Below are 20,268 nucleotides of genomic sequence, written 5' to 3' on the forward strand. Positions count from 1 at the left end.
CGGCAATATACTCTTACATCGTTTTATTTTGAAAACATGCAATTTTATTATGAACGAATTTCCACAGTCTCTCATTCAAATTTCATCCCTTCAACGGGTCGGGACGACGACGGAGCTAGGGAAGCCTTTTCTTCAAGTTATTTTTCATTGATACTTTCACAGTCGTTTTATTCATATTTGATTTTATTTAGGTTCACTTGCCAAATTCTGTGAAGGCAATTATTTATTTATCATTTTAGTATTACAGTTTCATAAAAAATTAAAATAATAAAAAAAAATTTGACAGAGGGAATTAATCCTCAGAGAAAAAAGACAGGTGATTAACCAGTGGATTAAGAATAAGAAAACTTTAGAACACTGGAATAAAGAGACAATAAAGCCTGTATTTATATGATTGGATATACATTATTTTGTAAGCTATAGCCAGTAATCAACGAGAGTTATACACAGAGTAGACCTATAATTTCCAATTAATTAAAAAATCCTGTGGGATTATAAATCAGTCTGAATGCTTCATTCTCATAAGAAAATAGCTTCCAGTAAAGATATGAAGCAAATGTGAAGCAGAACCTCCAGATATATGTGCGGCGGAATAGAAAGAAAGAGCTTCATTTAGTTGCACATTCCAAGGCAGCTGGGCTAATGGGGATGAAACCAGCAGGGGAGACAAAAGCATCTACTGGAACGTCATAGGGAGTAACAGGTATGACTCCTTTTTCCATGATCTGCAGGGAATATGACAGTGCAACTGCATCCGGAAACAGAAGCAAACATTTAGACAACAATTACATATTCCAACAGAAAGTTTGATGATTTATGTCCTTCTGAATGCATTATTACTGTTGGGTAACAGGCGAAAAACAAACGAAAGTTACTTACCAAGAAGGGGTTGTTTCCATTTCCGCTCTTTTGCAAGTTCTTGGTACTTCTTCAGGAATAAATCATAGTAACTACAGGATTTTTCTAAGTGTCAATTTAAGAATGTCCAGTATATGCTAATAACATAAAAGAATATGACTGGAGATGCAATGGAATTGGCACACAGGCAGCCACGCTGCTGTGTCCAAATTACAGGATTACGTTTCAATACCAAACATCTATACCGTGGCAATCAAATCTAAGTATCATTAGAAAAATATGAAATAAGCTCTTATGACCCTATGGTAAATGTTCCTTTGTAAACTGATTCTTATTCTTGTAAAATATCCCCATAAATAGAGGCCTCACTATTTCTCTCTTATTTGATTCAGGCAGAATAGTAACATTCTTACCATAGAAATGTGAGAAATGCCACCATATAGAAAGTAAAGATTTCCAAAACCTATAATGACTTGTGAAAATGAAAGTAAGAAGCATTAACCCACCCCCCACTACGGCCCAAACGTCCTCCAGATCTATCAAATGCAAGACCTGGACGAAGAAAAATAAAGTAAGCTAGTAGAAAGAAAGAAAGAAGGAAAGAAAAGACAGTGAGTTATAGTGTTGCTGAACCCTTGACAAAGATAGATGATAAATAGAATTTACCAGGTACGATGACCAAGTCAACTGGTTCACTTGCTTGCATAACTGCATCAAATATGCCCTATGGATAACTAATGGCCTTTACCAACCAAATGAAAAATGAATCGCCAAGTATTTTCAATATCATCATTATTTGTGCATTGTAAAACTAAAAGAAAATATGAATCATATACCATCTTCGCGTTCATTTCCCTCAGAATCTACCAAGGCAGGTTCCGGACTGTTAATCGAATTTTCGATCAGATCATGAACGCCGGATATCTTGAGCATTCTCATATTGCTATTCTTGTCTTCCACACGGGGAACATATAGCTTTTTCCTGCTCTGAGTATCATCCACTTGGGTTGAAATTGAACTGTAAGAATCTCCATATAATCTAAATAGATACAGATCAATCATGAAACCTGAAGAATGCTAAAGCTAACACATAGTGATCTTTACATGATTTATCAACAGTGATCAAGAAAGAACAATTCTCACAAAATTGATGCTCAAAGTGTAGACAAGCTGTTAACAAACTTGACATGAAAGGTTCCATCTTGTAGTTCTTTATAATTAATTCTCATGACCGTTTATGCTAGCATACCATATATGGATTAAGTAATAAGTTTCAACGAATTAAAAATTAACAGATTTTCAGTCTCTCTCACTCTTCAGATTGGCACAAAAGACCAAGCAAATTACATGTATCAATATGCCGGTAAATCATGGTTGGTTTAAGAAATCTTCCCGGAAGTTAATTGCTAATGCTGAAATAAATTACGAGATGATGCAACATTGCAAGAGTGAAAAACGGAAGGGGAAAAAAAAACATAACTTACGATGTCCTGAATTAGATAAAGCTTCGGACACAATTCTCGATGTATCGACTTCCCGTAGAGAACCGCAGCTTATATAGGCACATAAACTCTTGCTCGCTTTGAACCATGGAGCTTCCACTACAGTGCTCTGAATTGCATTATCTAGAAATTCAAAAAGAAAAAATCAAATGAAATTATAGAAATGCGGTAGCAATTTTCAATCAGAAAAATAAACAAACACTTATTGCAATGGCAGACCTTCTTCAGAACGCTTAATTGGATCCATGTTCTTGAGCTGTTTGCGTATTTTGGATCTAAGCAAGTGCTTTCGTTGAAATATAGCCTCAATATCGTGAGAATCAGCGGCGTCTTTGTTCATGGTGACGGTGGTACGCAGTGCAGCCGAGAAAGGCGAGAGAGTTGCAGCGAATGATGGTATCGTGCGCGGGTGGGTGATAAGAGGCAGCTGCTTTGCCTTGTTGATTAGGCTAAATGCAATGTTTTTAGCGGGAGGAAACATGTTCTTCAGTTCGCAGTGTAGATAGATATCGACGGTTCTCATTGGCTGGTGAGTTGGTCGTCGGTGACCGTTTCTTCTATAATCTGCGTTTTGCCCGATAAAGTTTTTTTTATGTAAATTCAGTCCACATGTTCAGCCGTTGATTAATCAAAAACGCACCGTATCAACGTTTTTTTATTTCTGTAATTTAATATAATATTTATAATATTAAAAACTAATTGAAATATTAAAATTTATAATTTATAAGATAAAAGAAGGTTATAAAAATTTTATATTTTAAAAAATTATGTATTAAATATAAAAAATACATAAAAATAATAAATTGAGATATTAGTTGATAACCACTAGCAGTGATCAATAATGATAAATACTCGTAATCAATGGATTAATATAAAAGCGTGTTTACCGTGTTATAATAAATTCACCAATAGTTGAATTTTTTTTGTTAAATGAGAAGCTATTTTCATTTAAAATGAAACTCTCTTTAATCAGAAAAAAAATTTCAGATAAATAATTTTTTAAGATTAATAAATGAAATCTACATACGTTTGGTACACGAATATAAATTTTCAAAAAATTAAGGAATGTGATGAATATGTTAAAAAAGAAAAGAATAAATTTATACCAAACTCAAACTCGAATAAGAATAAAAAATATGTGTTGAGCTAAGCAATTTTCTAGAAAAAACATGAACAAATCCTGAGAATGTTAGACTGAAGAGTGAAAAACCCAATAATTTCTATTCCTATGTTGACTATGTGCAAACATACTCTCTTTTTTTACGATGGAGGAGTAGATATTATGAATTTTTTAAATTTATAAATGTACTATATTATTATTCATCATGTTAACGAATCGAAATCAAAATTATAAAATTCTACTTCATTCAATCCATCATTTTCTTTATAAATAAATATATTTAATTAAGCATATTTATTTATGTTAATTAATAATGGTTGGCATCAAAATATATAACCAACACAAAAAAAAAAAAAAAAAAACGTGTTGTGCCTGATTGCGGCGGATGCACGTTAGGAAAAGAGGTCAATTAACTCTTTTTTTTCATAAATTTTCTTTAAATATTTATGGATTTCTTTTTAAAATTGACCCCTCATAAAATTAGAAATTAAATTCTTTTTATAATATTTTATTATATATCGATTTTGGAAAATTATTTTCTAGAGCCGCCGCCACTGAATGTGCCTTTAAAATGACCCCACAAGCAATCTTCTATGCATACATATATGCTTTATTCATTTATTTTGAGGTCTAATTAGAGGAGCAATGAAGCATAATTCAACTCTCATGCTTTTGCTTTTCTATTGGTTTGTATGGCATAGAATAACCATCTCCTTACGTGTGCCTTCTGTCTCTAATCACATCGAATTTGTGGGAACATTTCACTAATCTGTCTTGTACGAATCCATATATAAAATTTTACAAGATTAATAATATATTCAATATATATAATTGTGCATGAGATTTTAGAGTTGCTAAGGTGCCTTTAAGTAGTGTGAAATGTTGGAGCATTGTTTAGTTTGTGGAAGTCAGAATCTACCCTTTTCATTATATTTAGATGGGAGAAGAATCGTGGGTAAATTAATAGTCACAGAATCAACTATTGAAATACTATATTACGACCACTATTGAGTGTTTTTTCTTTATGGGTTTGATCCAGTGCAAGCAGAATATTAGATTTAGCTCGACTGAAAAAATCTGTAATATAAATTTTCAAAAAAAAAAATAGTCGGATTAAATCGGATTGCGTGGTTAAAGAAAGGAGAGTAAGAATAAGAGAGAAATTCCTTTGTTGCAATGATGATCACAGCTCCTGTGATGGTAGTTTTGTTATCTTAGACAGTGATTCTTGCTACATTAAAATCAAATCCCTAAAGATATGGAAATTGAACTGCCTGTGATGGTTGCCAACTGGATTAATTATTTTGTACTATTGAAGCCACATATTGGATCAGATGGATTTTATTCCACTGAAACTTTCTAAGGAAGCTTCAAATCAAAGAGTCACTAGAATCTTGTATCTAATAATTCAAAAGAGAAGATATTGCAGGGGAAAAATACAAACAACTATCTATCTTGTCATTTTAGGTCAATGAAAATTTTCTGGTATTTATCCTTTGCAATTCATTACAAATACTTGTCCATAATAGTACATTTTTGGTCCGTATGATATGGTAATTTTAATTAATACAAATAGATAGATAGATATATAGGTACCTTGAATAAGAAGCTAGGTCTTAAGTAGAAAGTAGCATTGGATTCTTCATTCCAATATACAAACTTTTCTTTTATATATATATATATATATGTTTGTTTGTACAGTGAGATTCAAATGGTATGGATAAGACAAGATGTGCCATATGCTTTAGCCTTATGGAGTAACATTAATTGCAATATATTCCCTTATGATCATCAAACCAGTAAGTACTTCTCCAAAAAGAACCACTTCTGTCTATATCTATATATATACATACATCCTCCAGTAGTCTATTCTAAGAGCATGATATATAAATATTATTCATCTTCATCTTATTAATTGTCTACTTAATATTTATTTATATTCCCTTATTAGGTGTAAGTGCCAACTAAGAGCGGTTCAAGTGACTATGGCATATATACGTGGACCATGCCGGCCGGAATTGCATCTAGAAGTTACTAAGGATTGACGTGGACGTCGTCATTTATATATATACACTGTATAAATCTGTATTATCCTTGTAATTGCACGTTTTTAAATTAGTAATTATTATTAATTATAGTTAATTGTTATTTTTAACCTACCTAGTATACGTCTCCATCCCAGTCAACTACTTTTCTCATCCATTATTTTAGTTAGCCGTTAACTTAATATCAGTATATATGGATTTAACTGTCTCTAGCAATGTGAGTTTCTGACAATTAAGTTCTAACCTTGTAAGCCATATTTACTTTTTTTTTTTTTTTAAGAAGAATTATGTAAGGTATGAATATAATTAATAGTAGACAACTTCTAAAAATTTTATGTAGTCCTGATTCTAATAAAAGGAAAGACCTTTGCCTCTCTCAATCATTAGAGAGACTTCCTTGTTCTTACTATACTCTAATTCCAAGACAGAATCTGCAGTTTACGTCGTCGTTTAGGCCCCAGCAATGATGGACATTGGTCTAAGGCACGCATGCCCAAAAGGTCAAACCTCTCCACTTAGCTTATCAATCCATCACGCCTAAAATTTGTTCATCCTTAAATTAAGACATCATATACTTATATTGGTATTTAAAAAAGAAAAGAAAAGAAAAGAAAAAGGCTGAATGAATATACTTTAAAAGAAAAAAAAGGGAAATTAAATTGAGTCAGCAATTGTAGCGTGGCAGACATATATAGATCTCCATTGACTTTAAGGTGGGTTTCTAACCAATTGATTTGTTTACCAAAATTTTTATTGATTGCCTTCGCCTTCTGAATTGAAATGTGGAAAATAGGATTGTTCTGTCGCACCAAAAGTGTGCTTATAATTGGATACCATGGCTTACTTGGAATTCCATCTTCTCCCAGAGAGAGAGACTTGGTTTTTTGTCAATACATAATATGGTTCATCTCTTCGCTATACAAAGAGCAAAATAAAATAATATATATATATATATATAATTGATATTATCTTTTCATTCAATGAATTTATTAGATTAACTATATAAAATAAGAATTTTTTTTTTCATTAGCCAGAAAATTTGGCTTGCAAATTTTGATAAGTGGCTTACTAGTTCAATTATGACAAATAAATTTATTTTTTGGATGCATAACAAATAAGTTAAGAGTCTAATGACTTATAGACGAGGTAAAACAAACTATTCCTCGATATATACAATAGAATTGCTAAATCAAAAGCAAAAAGAAAAAGAAAATATGATAAGTGCATTAAAGAATAATCTATTGATAAGTGTACGTATGATTTAGCAATAGATCTGAGTTTTACAGATAAGTACAAAGAGAAAGTAAGCCAAGCTACATGGATCCCTTACCTATGGGAGGATAATTCCTTCCACTGTATACTACGCCCCTTATAGTATCTAAATCATGTATTACTATGGTTTCGTAATAATTTTTCATTTCCTTCACCCAAATTGTACGTAAGGGATATGTTACCCTAGTCGTATATGTGTCTATACCTGCATGAAAATACACACACCAAAATGAAAAAAAAAAAAAAAAAAAAAAAAAAGAAAAAAAAAAGATAGAAAAGAACGAAAGAGAGACTGTATTGGGACCTTATAATGTTCAGTATAAAGCAAAGGAAAGAGTGGTTCCCTCCTTGTCACGTTCGAAAACCAGCTAAGCTCTCTCTCTCTCCTCTCTGCGTTCGAGAAAGTGCAACAGAATCGCTCCTACCTATAAAGAATACCAAACCCTTCTCTCCAACCCTTCAAGTGTAAAAAAACAAAAATAAAGAAAAAAAAAACAATTCTTGCCTTAGACCAATCTTTCTTGATTTTACCCTTCCTTCTTTCTTGATCTTTTATATATATATCCATACCAAACACAATCTTGGTGTTTTTTTCTGTTTATTTTATTTTATTTCTATATATATATATATTCATATTTCTGTAACCATAAGTACAAACGAGGGCATCTTCCTCTGTTATTGTTCATTAAAAAATATAGGGATAAAGGGCAAAATATGGTTATTAGTAGTGGTTTTATGCTGTTTAAGTTGCTATTTGTAGTAATTGCTACTCTGGGGTTCTTATGGCTTCTGTTAGTTGCAACTCTTGAAGCTCATGAAGCTAACAGAACGACAACTAGTGCTGCAAATTTCATCAAACATGATAAGGTGGAGTTAGGAAGAGAAAAGCTTATTTATGACCCGGAATTGGATTTCAATTACATGATGAGCAAGAGAAAAGTCCCTAACGGTCCTGATCCCATTCATAACAGGTACAGGTTCATATTCTATTGTGATTTAGAGTTCATCCATAAGTTTAAATTATTGAAACAATCTCTTAGGAGGAAGTTAAAAGATCATAATGTGAGAAGTTTCATGCATCGAAATTATTTTTTAAATGATATTTCTGATAATTATTTTTTTCATATCTTGTGCATGCTAAAAATTATACAAACCCCAAGTCTATATTCACACGTGACGGCATAGCCTTTAGCGGTAAATACATATTCAACATGACAATAGAATCAGGTTTAAATCTCTATTTTTTATTATTCAAAAAAATATATATATCCAAGTTTTAATTTTTTGAAGGGCCTAAATAAAAATTATAATAGATAATATATTTCTATATTTTTACGTGCTATGTTAATTATTCCCTCTACATGTAGGTCTCCTGAGTTTTAAGTTTAACTTTTAAGACCCATCTATTAACTTTAACTAATAGTAACACTAACATGGTCTTTACAGTCAATTCTATTTTTAAAATAATAAAAGTCTACTAAAAGAGAAGAGAATTCTATTTTTTAAAAAATAAAAAATATATCCTACTAATTACAATTTTTTTTTGAACGTTATCAGTTTTGTGTTCTTTTATTATTATTATTATAGTAAACCAAAATTATATATTACTCAAATCGAAATAAAAAATAAAATACATACACTTCATTCCATTTTATCAGACATAAAAATAATAGTATTTGCATTAATGGTATGAGCTGTCTCGCTTAATTTAACTGTTACATTGAATCCTTATTCAGAAACTTCTCTATTTATCTTGGATTACGGTAATATAAAGGTAGATATGTGTCTTAATCCCCACTTAATTAACATTTACTAAAGAAAAGCCAAATAAAGTATGTCCCTTTCACTTTATTCCATCCGTCACTCTTAAACATGTTTATTCAAAGCTAAGTAACATTCCTTTCAAAAAAAAAAAAAAAGCTAAGTAAAATTTCTTTTTTTTTTTCCTTTACATTTACGATGCCTTTAACCTTTTCACGGTGCCTTTCTTTTCTCCTTTCCTTTTTTCTTTTTTTACTTTTCCTTTATGTATTATTACTAGCCATAAGCCAATATATATATATATATATATATAAAATTCACAGAGAGAAATATTAAATTAACCCCAAATTATATAACTATATCAATTGAGGGAAGTTGAAAAGGCATATGATATAAGAATCATATTTTGATAAGAAGGTTTGAGATCTAAATCTTGATAATACCCGAATCCCTTTTTATCATTAGATAAATTAAATTTTGAAATACCAACTTCAATTATTTAAAGAAATCCATTTATGGTGTCTGTTTTTCAGGAGGGCTGGGAACTCAAAACGACCACCTGGCAGAGTTTAGAAATGGTATAAAGAAAGAACTCCAAAGTGCAGGAGAACATGAATAGAACGAGATGAGACAAGATGCTTTCCGTCTTGTATATGTATTCTTTAGACCAAATGGAACTCTAAGTGCTCCTCAAAAATTGTTTGAGAATCCAAAAAAAAAAAAAATGTTATATGGGGGAGGTTTTGGAGTTACAAAGACGGGAGAAGTTTAGTAATTGAACACAAAACCTAGCTACACACCTCAAAAAGAATCTGAGAAAATATTAGACGGTCTTTGCAAAAAAAAACTATATATATGCAGTTTAGTGTCTAACATGTTTTTGTTTGTTTAATCTTCTAAGTGTGAGAGAGAAGGGAAAGAGATAGCCAGATTAGTGGAATATGTAAGCTTTGCTTTGCTTTATGATGATTACCCAATAAGAAATATAAATATAAAGACAGAACATGCATAGAACAAAACCCTAAATATGCTCTATCTATTTCATATATGTGTAAGAAAAGGACATGTACCAATCTTTATCTATCAATCAATCATCTTTTGGCTGGCTTGGCTTTGTTTGGGTTTATTCTTTCATTAATCAATTGATCTTTTTAATTATTTGGTTTAAGTTCTTGTGTTGTATGTTTTTTTTTTTTTTTTTTTTTGAAAAAAAGGAAGCATGAGTTCCAAAAACTAAAGTGAATCCACCAATTAAAGGTGGCAAATAGTCGCATCTTGGAGTTGGTCTTTTTCACAAGATTCTTTTGGCTACTGTTTTGGTCTTTGGTCCATTCAAAACTTTGTTAAAAAAAACTGCATGAGATTCTTCGAGTCTCGTGGCAATCAAAATGCAAAAGGGACCAACAACAAACAAACGGTCTCTGCTCGATCTGTTTTTCTTTTCAGAGTTAAAAAAATAAATAAATTAAAGAAATACAGAGAGCTTTTTTCTTCTCTCTCTCTCTCCTTTTTTTTTCCTTTTTGATTGGATTGTTGTGTAATTAAATACTGAGTCTAAAGTTGGACTTATTCAAATTTGGCAAATACCAAAAAGGAAAAAAAAAATGAAGATTGAAATCACAGTTGCAAGCTTTGTAACCAATAAAATAAGATTCTTTTTTTTTTTTTAGCATAGAGGGAAAGGAGATTCAAGCCTGAATCAATTGTCAGGTCGTTTATGCACTCATCACTAAACTATGCCTCAGTGTGTACTAATAAAATAAAATATTGATTGAGTTGGTAAGCGACTTTTAAGAGTGTGAATATAAATTTGTCTAAAAATGCACTTAATAAGATGGTAAAAAATATTTACACTTTACAGTAAGAGGGTATTACATCTACTAATTCTACTGAAAAAACTTATCTGACCTTGTTTGTTTGTGTTTTAAAAGAAAAAACAACTTCCGTTGCATGTTAGACAAAAAAGGCCCTCATGCATAATAACCCAGTCCAGGCCCATATAAGCCTTGTAACTGGGCAATGACATAATCCTTCTTTGTATTTGGAGATACATAACATATAGTTTGAGTTGTACAAAATTTAATTAATTCATTTTGTCTTTAATTTTTTTTTTTTTTTTTGAATATTAGACTGGCGTCCAATCCTTAAGACTGATCAGTGGATAGACGTAGTTTCTACTCTTAGCCTTGAGTCCATGCAAATGTCTCTCCACCTCACTATGCAAATCTCCAATACACTAGTAATTTTGCCTTTAAAACCTTGCAATAAAATGACTACAATAGCGCAACAAATAAGTCATGATAATTGGACTTGATGAAATGGAATTTTTGCAATCATAATTTAGGTTACATATATATATATATATATATATAATTTCATATTAGATAATAATAAATAATTAAAGGACTTATAATAAAATGGATTTGTGGCTGATATTATCACAAGTAATTGATTTTATATAGTTGAGTTTCAATACTCACTCGCTTGTAAACTCACGTGTATACATACCTATGGACTTTAATATAATATTAGAGTTTACCGCCTAAGTAATTTCCATACTCTAAGAAAAAAACAAGTTTCCTTTAGTTAGTTGATAAAATAAATTAAAAGAAGACCGAGAAAATACTATACAATAAAAATTTTATATGCATCAATGTAATACTTCTTCCATCTCAAAAAATAAATCATTTTAGGGTGATTGTTTTGTCCCAAAAATATAAGACGTTTGAGTATTTTAAAGAGTAATAAATAATATCTTTTCAATATTATCTTCATTACATTAGATATAATAATTATTTTTACAAGTTATTTTTTATTTTAAGTCTAAAGAGTAATGTCATCAAATTATTTTATTATAATCAAAGATAATTAATTGTTTTTTTTTATTTCTGTACAAAAATCTTAAACAATTTGTCTATCAAATATTTGAATTGATAGCATATAGAATTGTTATTTTGATTTAGTCTAGTCTATGTCATCTAATTATGTTCTTTGAAAGAGATTTGAAAAATTAATAATCTTGACCGATTAAAAGTCAAGAACGTAAGCCTACAGGCCAACCACGAACTGTCCAGAATAAAGCCCGTACTCACTAAGTACTCACTAAGTTGTCGCCGGCGAGGAGCGAGAAAGGAATAGAGAATAAGAGAAGAGAGTTTCATTTTAGGGGTATTAATTTTTTTTTATGTGTGAATTTTTTTTACAATTTATGTGAAATAATTTATCGTAAACATAATAATTAAATTGCAACTAATGGCTAGCTGTCGATAAATGATAGAAATCTTAATCAATTGCTTGTTGTTTTCTATTTATATAACCTTTTCAATTACTATTATTTTTTAAATTAAATATTATATTATAATCTTTAATCATAATTTTACATTTCAAAAGCAATCATTAAATTTATTAAACGACAGTGTTTATCGGCTAACAACCACGACCGCCAATTATCAATAATGACTATCATTTAACAGCTAACATGAACAATGAAACTAAATAGGTTAATTATCTTGTTATTATTTTTCTTTTTACAAAAAATGAAAAAAGAAATTACTAATATATAAAATATTAAAAATGTACATTTTTTAGGATAAAAAAGCATATATATATGTATATTATAAATTTAATAACAAAGAAAGAAGAAAAGCAACTGGACTCAATGACACGTGTCTATCGCTTTACGATTTTGACTTGACTCAGCGGAGCCACCGGGGAGGGAAAAAAAAAGAACTTCGTTCCTTACAATGTTGACAGACAAAAACAAAATGAAATTAACAAATCCACGATGAATAAATAAATAAACAAATAACAAAAAGAAGAAAAAGAAAATCTAAAAATCCTGAAATTTCATTTGCATTTGAATTTCATTTCACAGCTTCCTACCATCGCATCTCATCCAGTACCTCTTCTTCTTGTATTTATTTATTTTGTCTAATTTCAATTTATTTTTATTCTCTCTTTTTATTTATTTATTTATTTTTTCCAATAATCATTGATACAGCCCAACAAAAACACAGAAACACCAATTTTAAAAAACAGAGAGAGAAGCGAAGGCGAGGAATGATAGACAGATCTCCAAAACGAATCGTTTTCCTCTACACAACCGGCGCCACAGATCGGTAGCTGTGGAATCTTTTACCAGTATCTGATTTGATTCTGATTTAGAATCTACTGTTGACCGTACGATCTTTTGTGGACCGGAGAGGATGCCGTCGCACGGGGATCTGGACCGTCAGATCGAGCACCTGATGGAGTGTAAGCCCTTGCCGGAGGCGGAGGTGAAGACGCTCTGCGATCAAGCCAGAGCGATTCTTGTTGAGGAATGGAACGTTCAGCCGGTGAAATGTCCGGTCACGGTTTGCGGCGATATTCATGGCCAGTTCTACGATCTCATCGAGCTCTTTAGGATAGGAGGGAATGCGCCTGATACTAATTATCTCTTTATGGGAGACTATGTAGGTAATGATTCGATTCATTTTTGGATTTAATTGATTAATTAATTTTTAATTTGCTAGGTAGATGTATGAAGCTTTAGATTTTTTGGATTCTGGAATTATATTTAATTTTTTTAAACAATTGAATATTGTTGTTTTGATCGGTGTTTTGATCAACGAATAGCTGGTTTTGGATCCTCATATACGAGAATTTCGTGTTGCTGCTACATTAATTGGCCCAGAAAAGGAAACTTTCAAGAACTTGACGTGGATGGGCATTAGCATTTGTTTACTTGTTTAGTTTTTATAATTGTTTTTATTATTGATCTACTGACGTTTTTCTTTTTCTTTCCCTGAAATTTGAATTTCTGGTGGAGCGCAGAGAACGTGGCGAGCATGTTTTAATTATTATTATTATTATTATTATTATTATTATTATCATTGGGCTGCTCATTTAATTCTCATAAGTTTATTTTTATTTGTATTTGGTTTAACTTTTGTGGTTGCTTAAAATGTGGGGCCAAAATTATATTGTTCCTAGTTTTGGACTAAAGGATATGCTTAGCATGTTATGGTGGGGTGATCTCGTGACTGTGATGGTACCCATGAATGCTGCTTCTGTTAAGATTATGTAGTTTGTGTTTCCATTTACTTATTTTCTCCTGCAGTTTGTTTTTATTAAATGTGATTCCTGTTTTAATAATTGAACCATGTCGAAATGGGTGGTTTGCTACATTTCTTGGGAAGTCACTTGAAATTTGTATAGGCATTTTGTAATCCCCTCAAATATATCAATGCAGATCGTGGGTACTATTCAGTGGAAACCGTCACACTCTTAGTGGCCCTGAAAGTTCGTTATAGAGATAGAATCACAATTCTTAGAGGAAACCATGAGAGCAGGCAGATTACTCAAGTGTAAGATTATATTTTTCTTCATCAATTCAAGTCTGTTTGTTGTTTTCCATTTGAATTGTGATATTATCTGTTCTTCAGGAGCAACAGATTTCTTTATTTTTCAAATTTAGTTTGATGGTGACCTTACATGTTCCTGAAATTAATAAATGATAGAACATAAAATGTTTTTCATGGCAATGCCTTGTATTTTGAAATCTTGACACTAAAAAATGTTGCACCTAAGGAGAAATGTCATATCATTGGCCTTGTGAGTCAATGGTGGCAGACAACTCCTCATGGTGGTGGGGTTTTATGGTCTTGTGTGTCATTTGACTGCAGTAATGGTAATGTGTGATTAAATAGTAATCAGGTGGATGTATCAGAAAGTCATGTCTGTGTAGATGAGAGTTTTTGTTCATAACCCAATTGAAGTGATTTATGAAGCCAAAAACCTAACTTTATACACAGTTATCTTCTGTCCTCAAAGTCAAAAGAGAATTGCATCACTAGGCAGAGTATAGATAATAAGAAATGGCTACTTTGTTTCTGCGGTGGGAAAATAGTTGGGGAGCAGGTTCCACAATATAATCGAATGATAGCTTATAATCTCCTATAAGAACAACCATAATTGGGAAAGTGGTTACATATATAGGTAATTGGGGAAAGTGGTACTGTCTGCTAGAGCAGGAATGCATTTTGTTTGCATAAGCCTATCTCATGCATGCATGACATGTGTGATTATTAAGCACTTAGAATATAACTTATATGGTTTTGGTTTTAATTCTACTTTCAGGTATGGTTTCTATGATGAGTGCTTGAGAAAATATGGAAATGCCAACGTGTGGAAGTATTTCACTGACCTTTTTGATTACCTACCCCTTACGGCCCTCATTGAGAGTCAGGTTGGAATTTAAATATTGCAACTTGTTTTGCTAAATGTAGTGAAGTTGAATGATAGAACTGACCACCAAAATTTTTGGTCTTGTTAGGTTTTCTGTTTGCACGGTGGACTTTCACCATCTTTGGATACGTTAGATAATATCCGAGCTTTGGACCGTATACAAGAGGTATGAGTTATGACTCCCTACTCAAGTCATATTTTTAAGTTTCAGATGATCAAAGTAATTAGTTAAAGCTTTTGTCCATTATGATTGTGGTGAAGTGAGCAAATAACTGAAAGTTACGAATTATGTTAAAAATATACATCTAAACTTCTTGTTATTGCTAATTGTTTGGGAAGCTGGATCATAGTGTAAATATTGCACACTATGATTATTCATGGAACTTGCAAATAAAATAAAGTGTTGCGCTTATTAAACTTTTCATCTTTTGACTTTAAAAACTTATATTGTAAAGGACATATTTGGTTTAAAACTCAATTAAAAGTGTAAGATTTGCGTCGAAAACAGCATTGGCAATTGTATTAGGCTCTAAGGGACCAATTGGTTGATTTTCGAAAAATATCTGGACCAAAAAGTATTTTCAGCATTTAATGTTGGTTTTATTTTTTCCTAATTTTTATTCTTTCAATTATATTTTATATGAAAGTTATACTATTATTCCTATATAACATTTCTTTTTTCCCCAATGCAAAGCAATAATTAAAATATTTTCGTTTCTCTACATACTCACTGGAGCATTTCATTTTTTGGTAGCCTCTACATTCCTTCATTATTTTTATTTCTCTGAAAATGATTGTCATTTTCTCTGCACATGTAGGTTCCACATGAAGGACCCATGTGTGATCTATTGTGGTCTGATCCAGACGATCGATGTGGGTGGGGCATATCTCCTCGTGGTGCTGGCTATACATTTGGACAGGATATAGCTGCTCAATTCAACCATACCAATGGACTCACTCTGATTTCACGAGCTCACCAGCTTGTGATGGAAGGATACAATTGGTGCCAGGTGAATGAAACCAGACAACACATTGATTTCCTTACAACTCCCACTTTAAAATAAATTTTTGTACTGATAGATACTTCAATTTCTCCTTCAGGAAAAAAATGTGGTAACTGTATTTAGTGCTCCAAATTATTGCTACCGGTGTGGGAATATGGCTGCAATTCTAGAGATTGGAGAGAACATGGACCAGAATTTCCTTCAATTTGATCCTGCACCTCGGCAAATTGAACCGGACACCACACGCAAGACGCCTGATTATTTTTTATAATTTCCATATTTATGCCGGCTGTTTGTAATCTTTGTTTGCTGCTGTATCACTGTAGATGTGTCTTAAAAAAGAGAAGTTTTTGTTATTTAAGGTGAGGTTGATCAACGACGTCATTCTTTGTTTGGAGTTTGTCCTGCTGCTGCTTTGTTGATGTGCTCAAGTAACCCATAGGAAAATTTGACAGAAGGCACCGATGCCCATTTGTCTTTGTATATTTTCAGAAGGAAGCAGCATTAACATGGTATATCTTATTCTGTAATTTTACAATTTTAAGGTAGAAAAAGGGTTTTTGGGTTGAGCAATTTATATCTTGTTCGTTTTTTCTAATTCCAATGCCATTCCTAAGTAGTAATAGCAAATACAGGCAAAATGGTGGTAAGCGAGAAGCTACCAGTCTGCCAATTTCGTGCCCCTATTAAACTGTACCTCTTAAAAGGAGGGGGAAAAGGAGGTTAAAAGACAACCGTAGCACAAGCTGCCCATTCCTATGAAGCAATGCTAAGTCGTTTACACAGCATAAATTTTTCCTCTTGCAAGCAGCGGAAAAATGAATAATGAACATTCGCCTTGCTACTGAACTTAAAATTACATTTACCAATGATCCAGTGATTTCACAGAGGCTATTAAGAAAACATTTTACACTTCGCTATAAAATTGAGAATAAAAAGAAAACCAATTGCATGCCGCAAATGGTTGTTAAGCCTCTGTTATATACCAAACTCAATAGCATTGAAACTTCTGTCTTCATTAAAACCTGGCTTCATATAAGGAAGTCACTGTTATATGCCCAAACTCAGTAGCGAGAAACTTCTGTCTCAAAACTCGAAAACCTGAGTTAAAATCTGGAATTCATCTGAATTCTCCCTCCCCCAACTCCTGACATGGTAACCGTCTGCTTTCTTCGGAAGTACACAACCGAGCCACTTATTAGGAACAAACAAAGAATAATCCCCTGTGCATCATGATTCACAGCCAAGCATCAATACCCACATTCAGTTAAGCAGTTTTTAAAGACTGCGATTTCACAGAAAGCTTACATTATTTTTAACAATTATTACTGCAAATAGATTTATCAGAACATTTTGGTGCCATACTTTTGAAACTGCCATACTATCTGATGCTATATTAGTGGGGGGTGCAATGTTTATGGATAAAACATGCTATGCTGAATCTCATTGTTGGCACAGCAGCCCTTATATGTCCATAATAATCAAGTGCACAACAAAAGAGATAATCAGTTTCAAAAAGAGAAGGGGAATAATAAGCAACAGTAGCATACCTCAAAACCAAGTACCGACAACTTCTCTTCATTAACTGGCGGAATACAGCTTCTATATGTAATGTAAGCCTGTGACCCATCCTCTAACGTGGATGAATCATCCAGTAAACTTCTTTGCTCGTTTGATGCAGCATCATGCAGCATAGCATGTGGATTTGCATTTTCATTAGAGATCTCTATAACAGATCGAGTCTTTTGAGATTTTTTATCATTTCCATTCTTTATGTTGTCTTTAGTTTCTATACATTTTAAGGGGATTCGATAACCCGTTTCACTGCAACGATACTTTTCATCAGTCTGCAAAAGAAGGAAAATGGACACCACAACAAAGAAGAGCATGCTCACCAGGAAATAGGACGTCGAATTTCAAAAACAAAATAAGATACTACACATGTGAAGCAATATATTTACAATGCATATATCATCACTTAGTTTCAGGAATCATATGCGTGAGTTTCCAATGTATTCCAGATTAAGCATTAGCCACACAACTGCAAATTTTTTTTTTTTCCCGTAGGCCAATGCAGAGTTTCCTCCTATTACTCTAAACTTTTTGAAAGGTTCTGGTAAACTACTCCAACGAGTTCGAAGTAAGTTGGGAACAAAAAGAAAGAAATATTCACCCCCTATATACTATTAAACATTTCAAGGTGAATAGAATTTAGTCAGGAAGTACTGTAAAATAGAACGGGCATGCTTTATCCCATGTAAATTCAATAAACTAACTCAACTCCCATATGACCAGCAACATTTCAAATCTGAGTTATATTCAAATACAATCAATCCCCGAGTTGCAAATTCCATTGCTACTTGCATAAAAGAAAGCACCACAACCATGGAATCAAGCATCCTGCTTATAATAGATCCTCTGCAACCGACAAAAACTCAACAAGCATACTTTGACTTTCTCCTTATATTAATTGGACTGCTCATGTTAAAAACAAAAATTTTTTGAACAATTTATTCCAAAATTTTGGAATTGAAACAGACTAACTAAAATCAATTCAACAATTCTTATACTGAAACCTCCTCAGCTAAATCAATGAAAGCGAAAACATAAAATGCTAAAACAAATCCAACACAAGAACCAGGAAGATGAAATTTCAGCCTGTACATCACTTGAAAGCAAAATAAACAAATAAATAGAAAGTGGAAACCTTCTCAGAGTATTGGCAGGGAACGCAAGCACCAGAGGGAGAGCAATCGAAGGTAAGGTTACTTCCCTCAGGTTTTTCTTTGAAAACTAATAATACTCTGCTACCACTGCCTCCATTGCTGCTCCAAACAAGTAAAAATTTATAGTCAATCTAAAATTTTTCTTCACTGCAATTTCATTAGGTCACAAACACAAAATTCACTTACGTTGTCTGATCCGATGCGTTAATGGAAGATAAGGAGAGAAGCGCCGCAGAGACGAGGAATAAAACCAACTGATTAAACGCTTTTGCGTTCCATTCCTCCATTTCTTCCTCGATTTGCTGCTCGTACGATCCTTTTTCTTTTCTTAACGAACCTGGCTTTGATTTATTTTTATTTTTATTTTTATAATAATGCCAAGAAAGGAAGTAACTACACGGACGACGAAGCCCAAAAAACGAACGGTCGTCTTCTATAAAGGCCAGTAGTTTTGAGCATATATAGAATCTTGACTCCGCTGAACGACAGGGAATGACCGAACGATCATATCACTCAGATTTGCCAAAAGTACGTCAAGCACATCATGAGTAAATCTGAAAGAAGATAATAATGTCACTTAATAAATTTTGTTTACTTATTCAAATCGTTAAGGTTGTAAATGAACACATCATAAATACGTACGTCAAGCACATTCATAAAATATACCATCAATTATAAGATTATTTCCTCACTTATTTTTTCTTATTAAAATATTTGTGAAAGGAGATTATTATTAATCTATCATATATATTTATTAGATATTTATTACATTCTAAATAATTTTTTAGCCGCGATCTGCTCCAACAATTATAATAAATAAATATTTTTATGTTTCATGGTTGCTCAGGACTTTGTAAATTTATAACTTGTAAGCTGTCTAAACTGTAGTAAAAAGTATACTGAAATTTCATTAAACTAAATTAACTTAAATTTTTTAAAAAATTTTAAAGCTAATGATGAAATACAAATAGGCAATTAAATCGGTAGAAATGGACTATATCCTTAAATCAACTTTTAATTATAAAATTAGATATTTCAAAATTTAGACGGGCTACTATTGAAAAAGTTTTATTTAAATACACTCCGATATAAAAAGACAGCAGAAAACAAAAATATGTCATATAATATATATAGTCTTTATGGCCTTCCGGAATGGATTCACCCACAATAGTGCCAAAAAGGCAAGGATAGTATTGAATTTCAAATCAAACCATAAAATTGAATTTGAAAAGAGTATGAGAGAACGAGACGGAGGATGGGGACAAAAACATGTGCTAATGCACCGAAGGGGCACGAGCTATGCCCCTAATCCAGGCGCATCAGAGCCATAGCTTTGCATGAGATGAGTTTATGGTCCCAGCAGAGCACACAAAAAGGCAAGGTCATTTTCATTATCATCTACACTATTTTGACCATCACGAGAACTTTGTGAAAACATTGATTGTATAATTATTTCACGTGGACTTGTGTGCTCTGTATATTTATTTCATTTTCTCATCTATTTGAACTTAGGGAGTAATTGAAACGTGCAAAATCTTGAAAATTCTTATTTCTACTATAAAGTTTTATTTTTTAAAAGAAATTTTGACTACATTATAATGTTCTCACGAGAGAAATAGGAAATACAATTATAGATAATAAATTTTTTATTTAGAAATATTTTGAAAATTTATTATTACAGATAATAAATGATTATTCTTATTGATCATGGAAGAAGAGTTTATCTGTTCTTTTTAAGAACTTATTGTACCT

The 20,268-nt window shown here is 32.1% G+C and overlaps 4 protein-coding genes across 4 annotated transcripts; 2 read left to right on the plus strand and 2 right to left on the minus strand.

Moving 5' to 3' along the window:
• Positions 1-363: 363 nt before the first annotated feature.
• Positions 364-2,932, minus strand: LOC105649809 (5-formyltetrahydrofolate cyclo-ligase, mitochondrial). The gene is made up of 7 exons (XM_012236603.4): positions 2,580-2,932; positions 2,343-2,483; positions 1,695-1,859; positions 1,525-1,566; positions 1,365-1,410; positions 880-950; positions 364-748 (listed from the first exon to the last, which is right to left on the minus strand). The coding sequence occupies exons 1-7, from the start codon at positions 2,881-2,883 to the stop codon at positions 609-611; spliced, it is 909 nt and encodes a 302-aa protein (XP_012091993.1). The 5' UTR covers positions 2,884-2,932; the 3' UTR covers positions 364-608.
• Positions 2,933-7,136: 4,204 nt separating this feature from the next.
• Positions 7,137-9,684, plus strand: CLE26 (CLAVATA3/ESR-RELATED 26). Its single transcript, XM_012236604.4, has 2 exons — positions 7,137-7,768; positions 9,092-9,684. Exons 1-2 carry the CDS (start codon positions 7,512-7,514, stop codon positions 9,129-9,131), a joined length of 297 nt encoding a protein of 98 aa, XP_012091994.1. The 5' UTR covers positions 7,137-7,511; the 3' UTR covers positions 9,132-9,684.
• A 2,843-nt stretch (positions 9,685-12,527) lies between these two features.
• PP2A (serine/threonine protein phosphatase 2A) lies at positions 12,528-16,363 on the plus strand. The gene is made up of 6 exons (XM_012236605.4): positions 12,528-13,016; positions 13,792-13,906; positions 14,679-14,787; positions 14,875-14,952; positions 15,605-15,796; positions 15,888-16,363. The coding sequence occupies exons 1-6, from the start codon at positions 12,764-12,766 to the stop codon at positions 16,059-16,061; spliced, it is 921 nt and encodes a 306-aa protein (XP_012091995.1). The 5' UTR covers positions 12,528-12,763; the 3' UTR covers positions 16,062-16,363.
• Positions 16,364-16,609: 246 nt separating this feature from the next.
• On the minus strand, positions 16,610-18,925 carry LOC105649812 (structural polyprotein). Its single transcript, XM_012236606.4, has 4 exons — positions 18,703-18,925; positions 18,498-18,615; positions 17,341-17,637; positions 16,610-17,013 (listed from the first exon to the last, which is right to left on the minus strand). The coding sequence occupies exons 1-4, from the start codon at positions 18,801-18,803 to the stop codon at positions 16,897-16,899; spliced, it is 633 nt and encodes a 210-aa protein (XP_012091996.1). The 5' UTR covers positions 18,804-18,925; the 3' UTR covers positions 16,610-16,896.
• Positions 18,926-20,268: the final 1,343 nt, after the last annotated feature.

Source organism: Jatropha curcas, chromosome 5 (assembly GCF_041381405.1).
Source record: "Jatropha curcas cultivar XTBG-Jc1 chromosome 5, XTBG_Jcur_1.0, whole genome shotgun sequence".
Lineage (NCBI taxonomy): Eukaryota > Viridiplantae > Streptophyta > Magnoliopsida > Malpighiales > Euphorbiaceae > Jatropha > Jatropha curcas.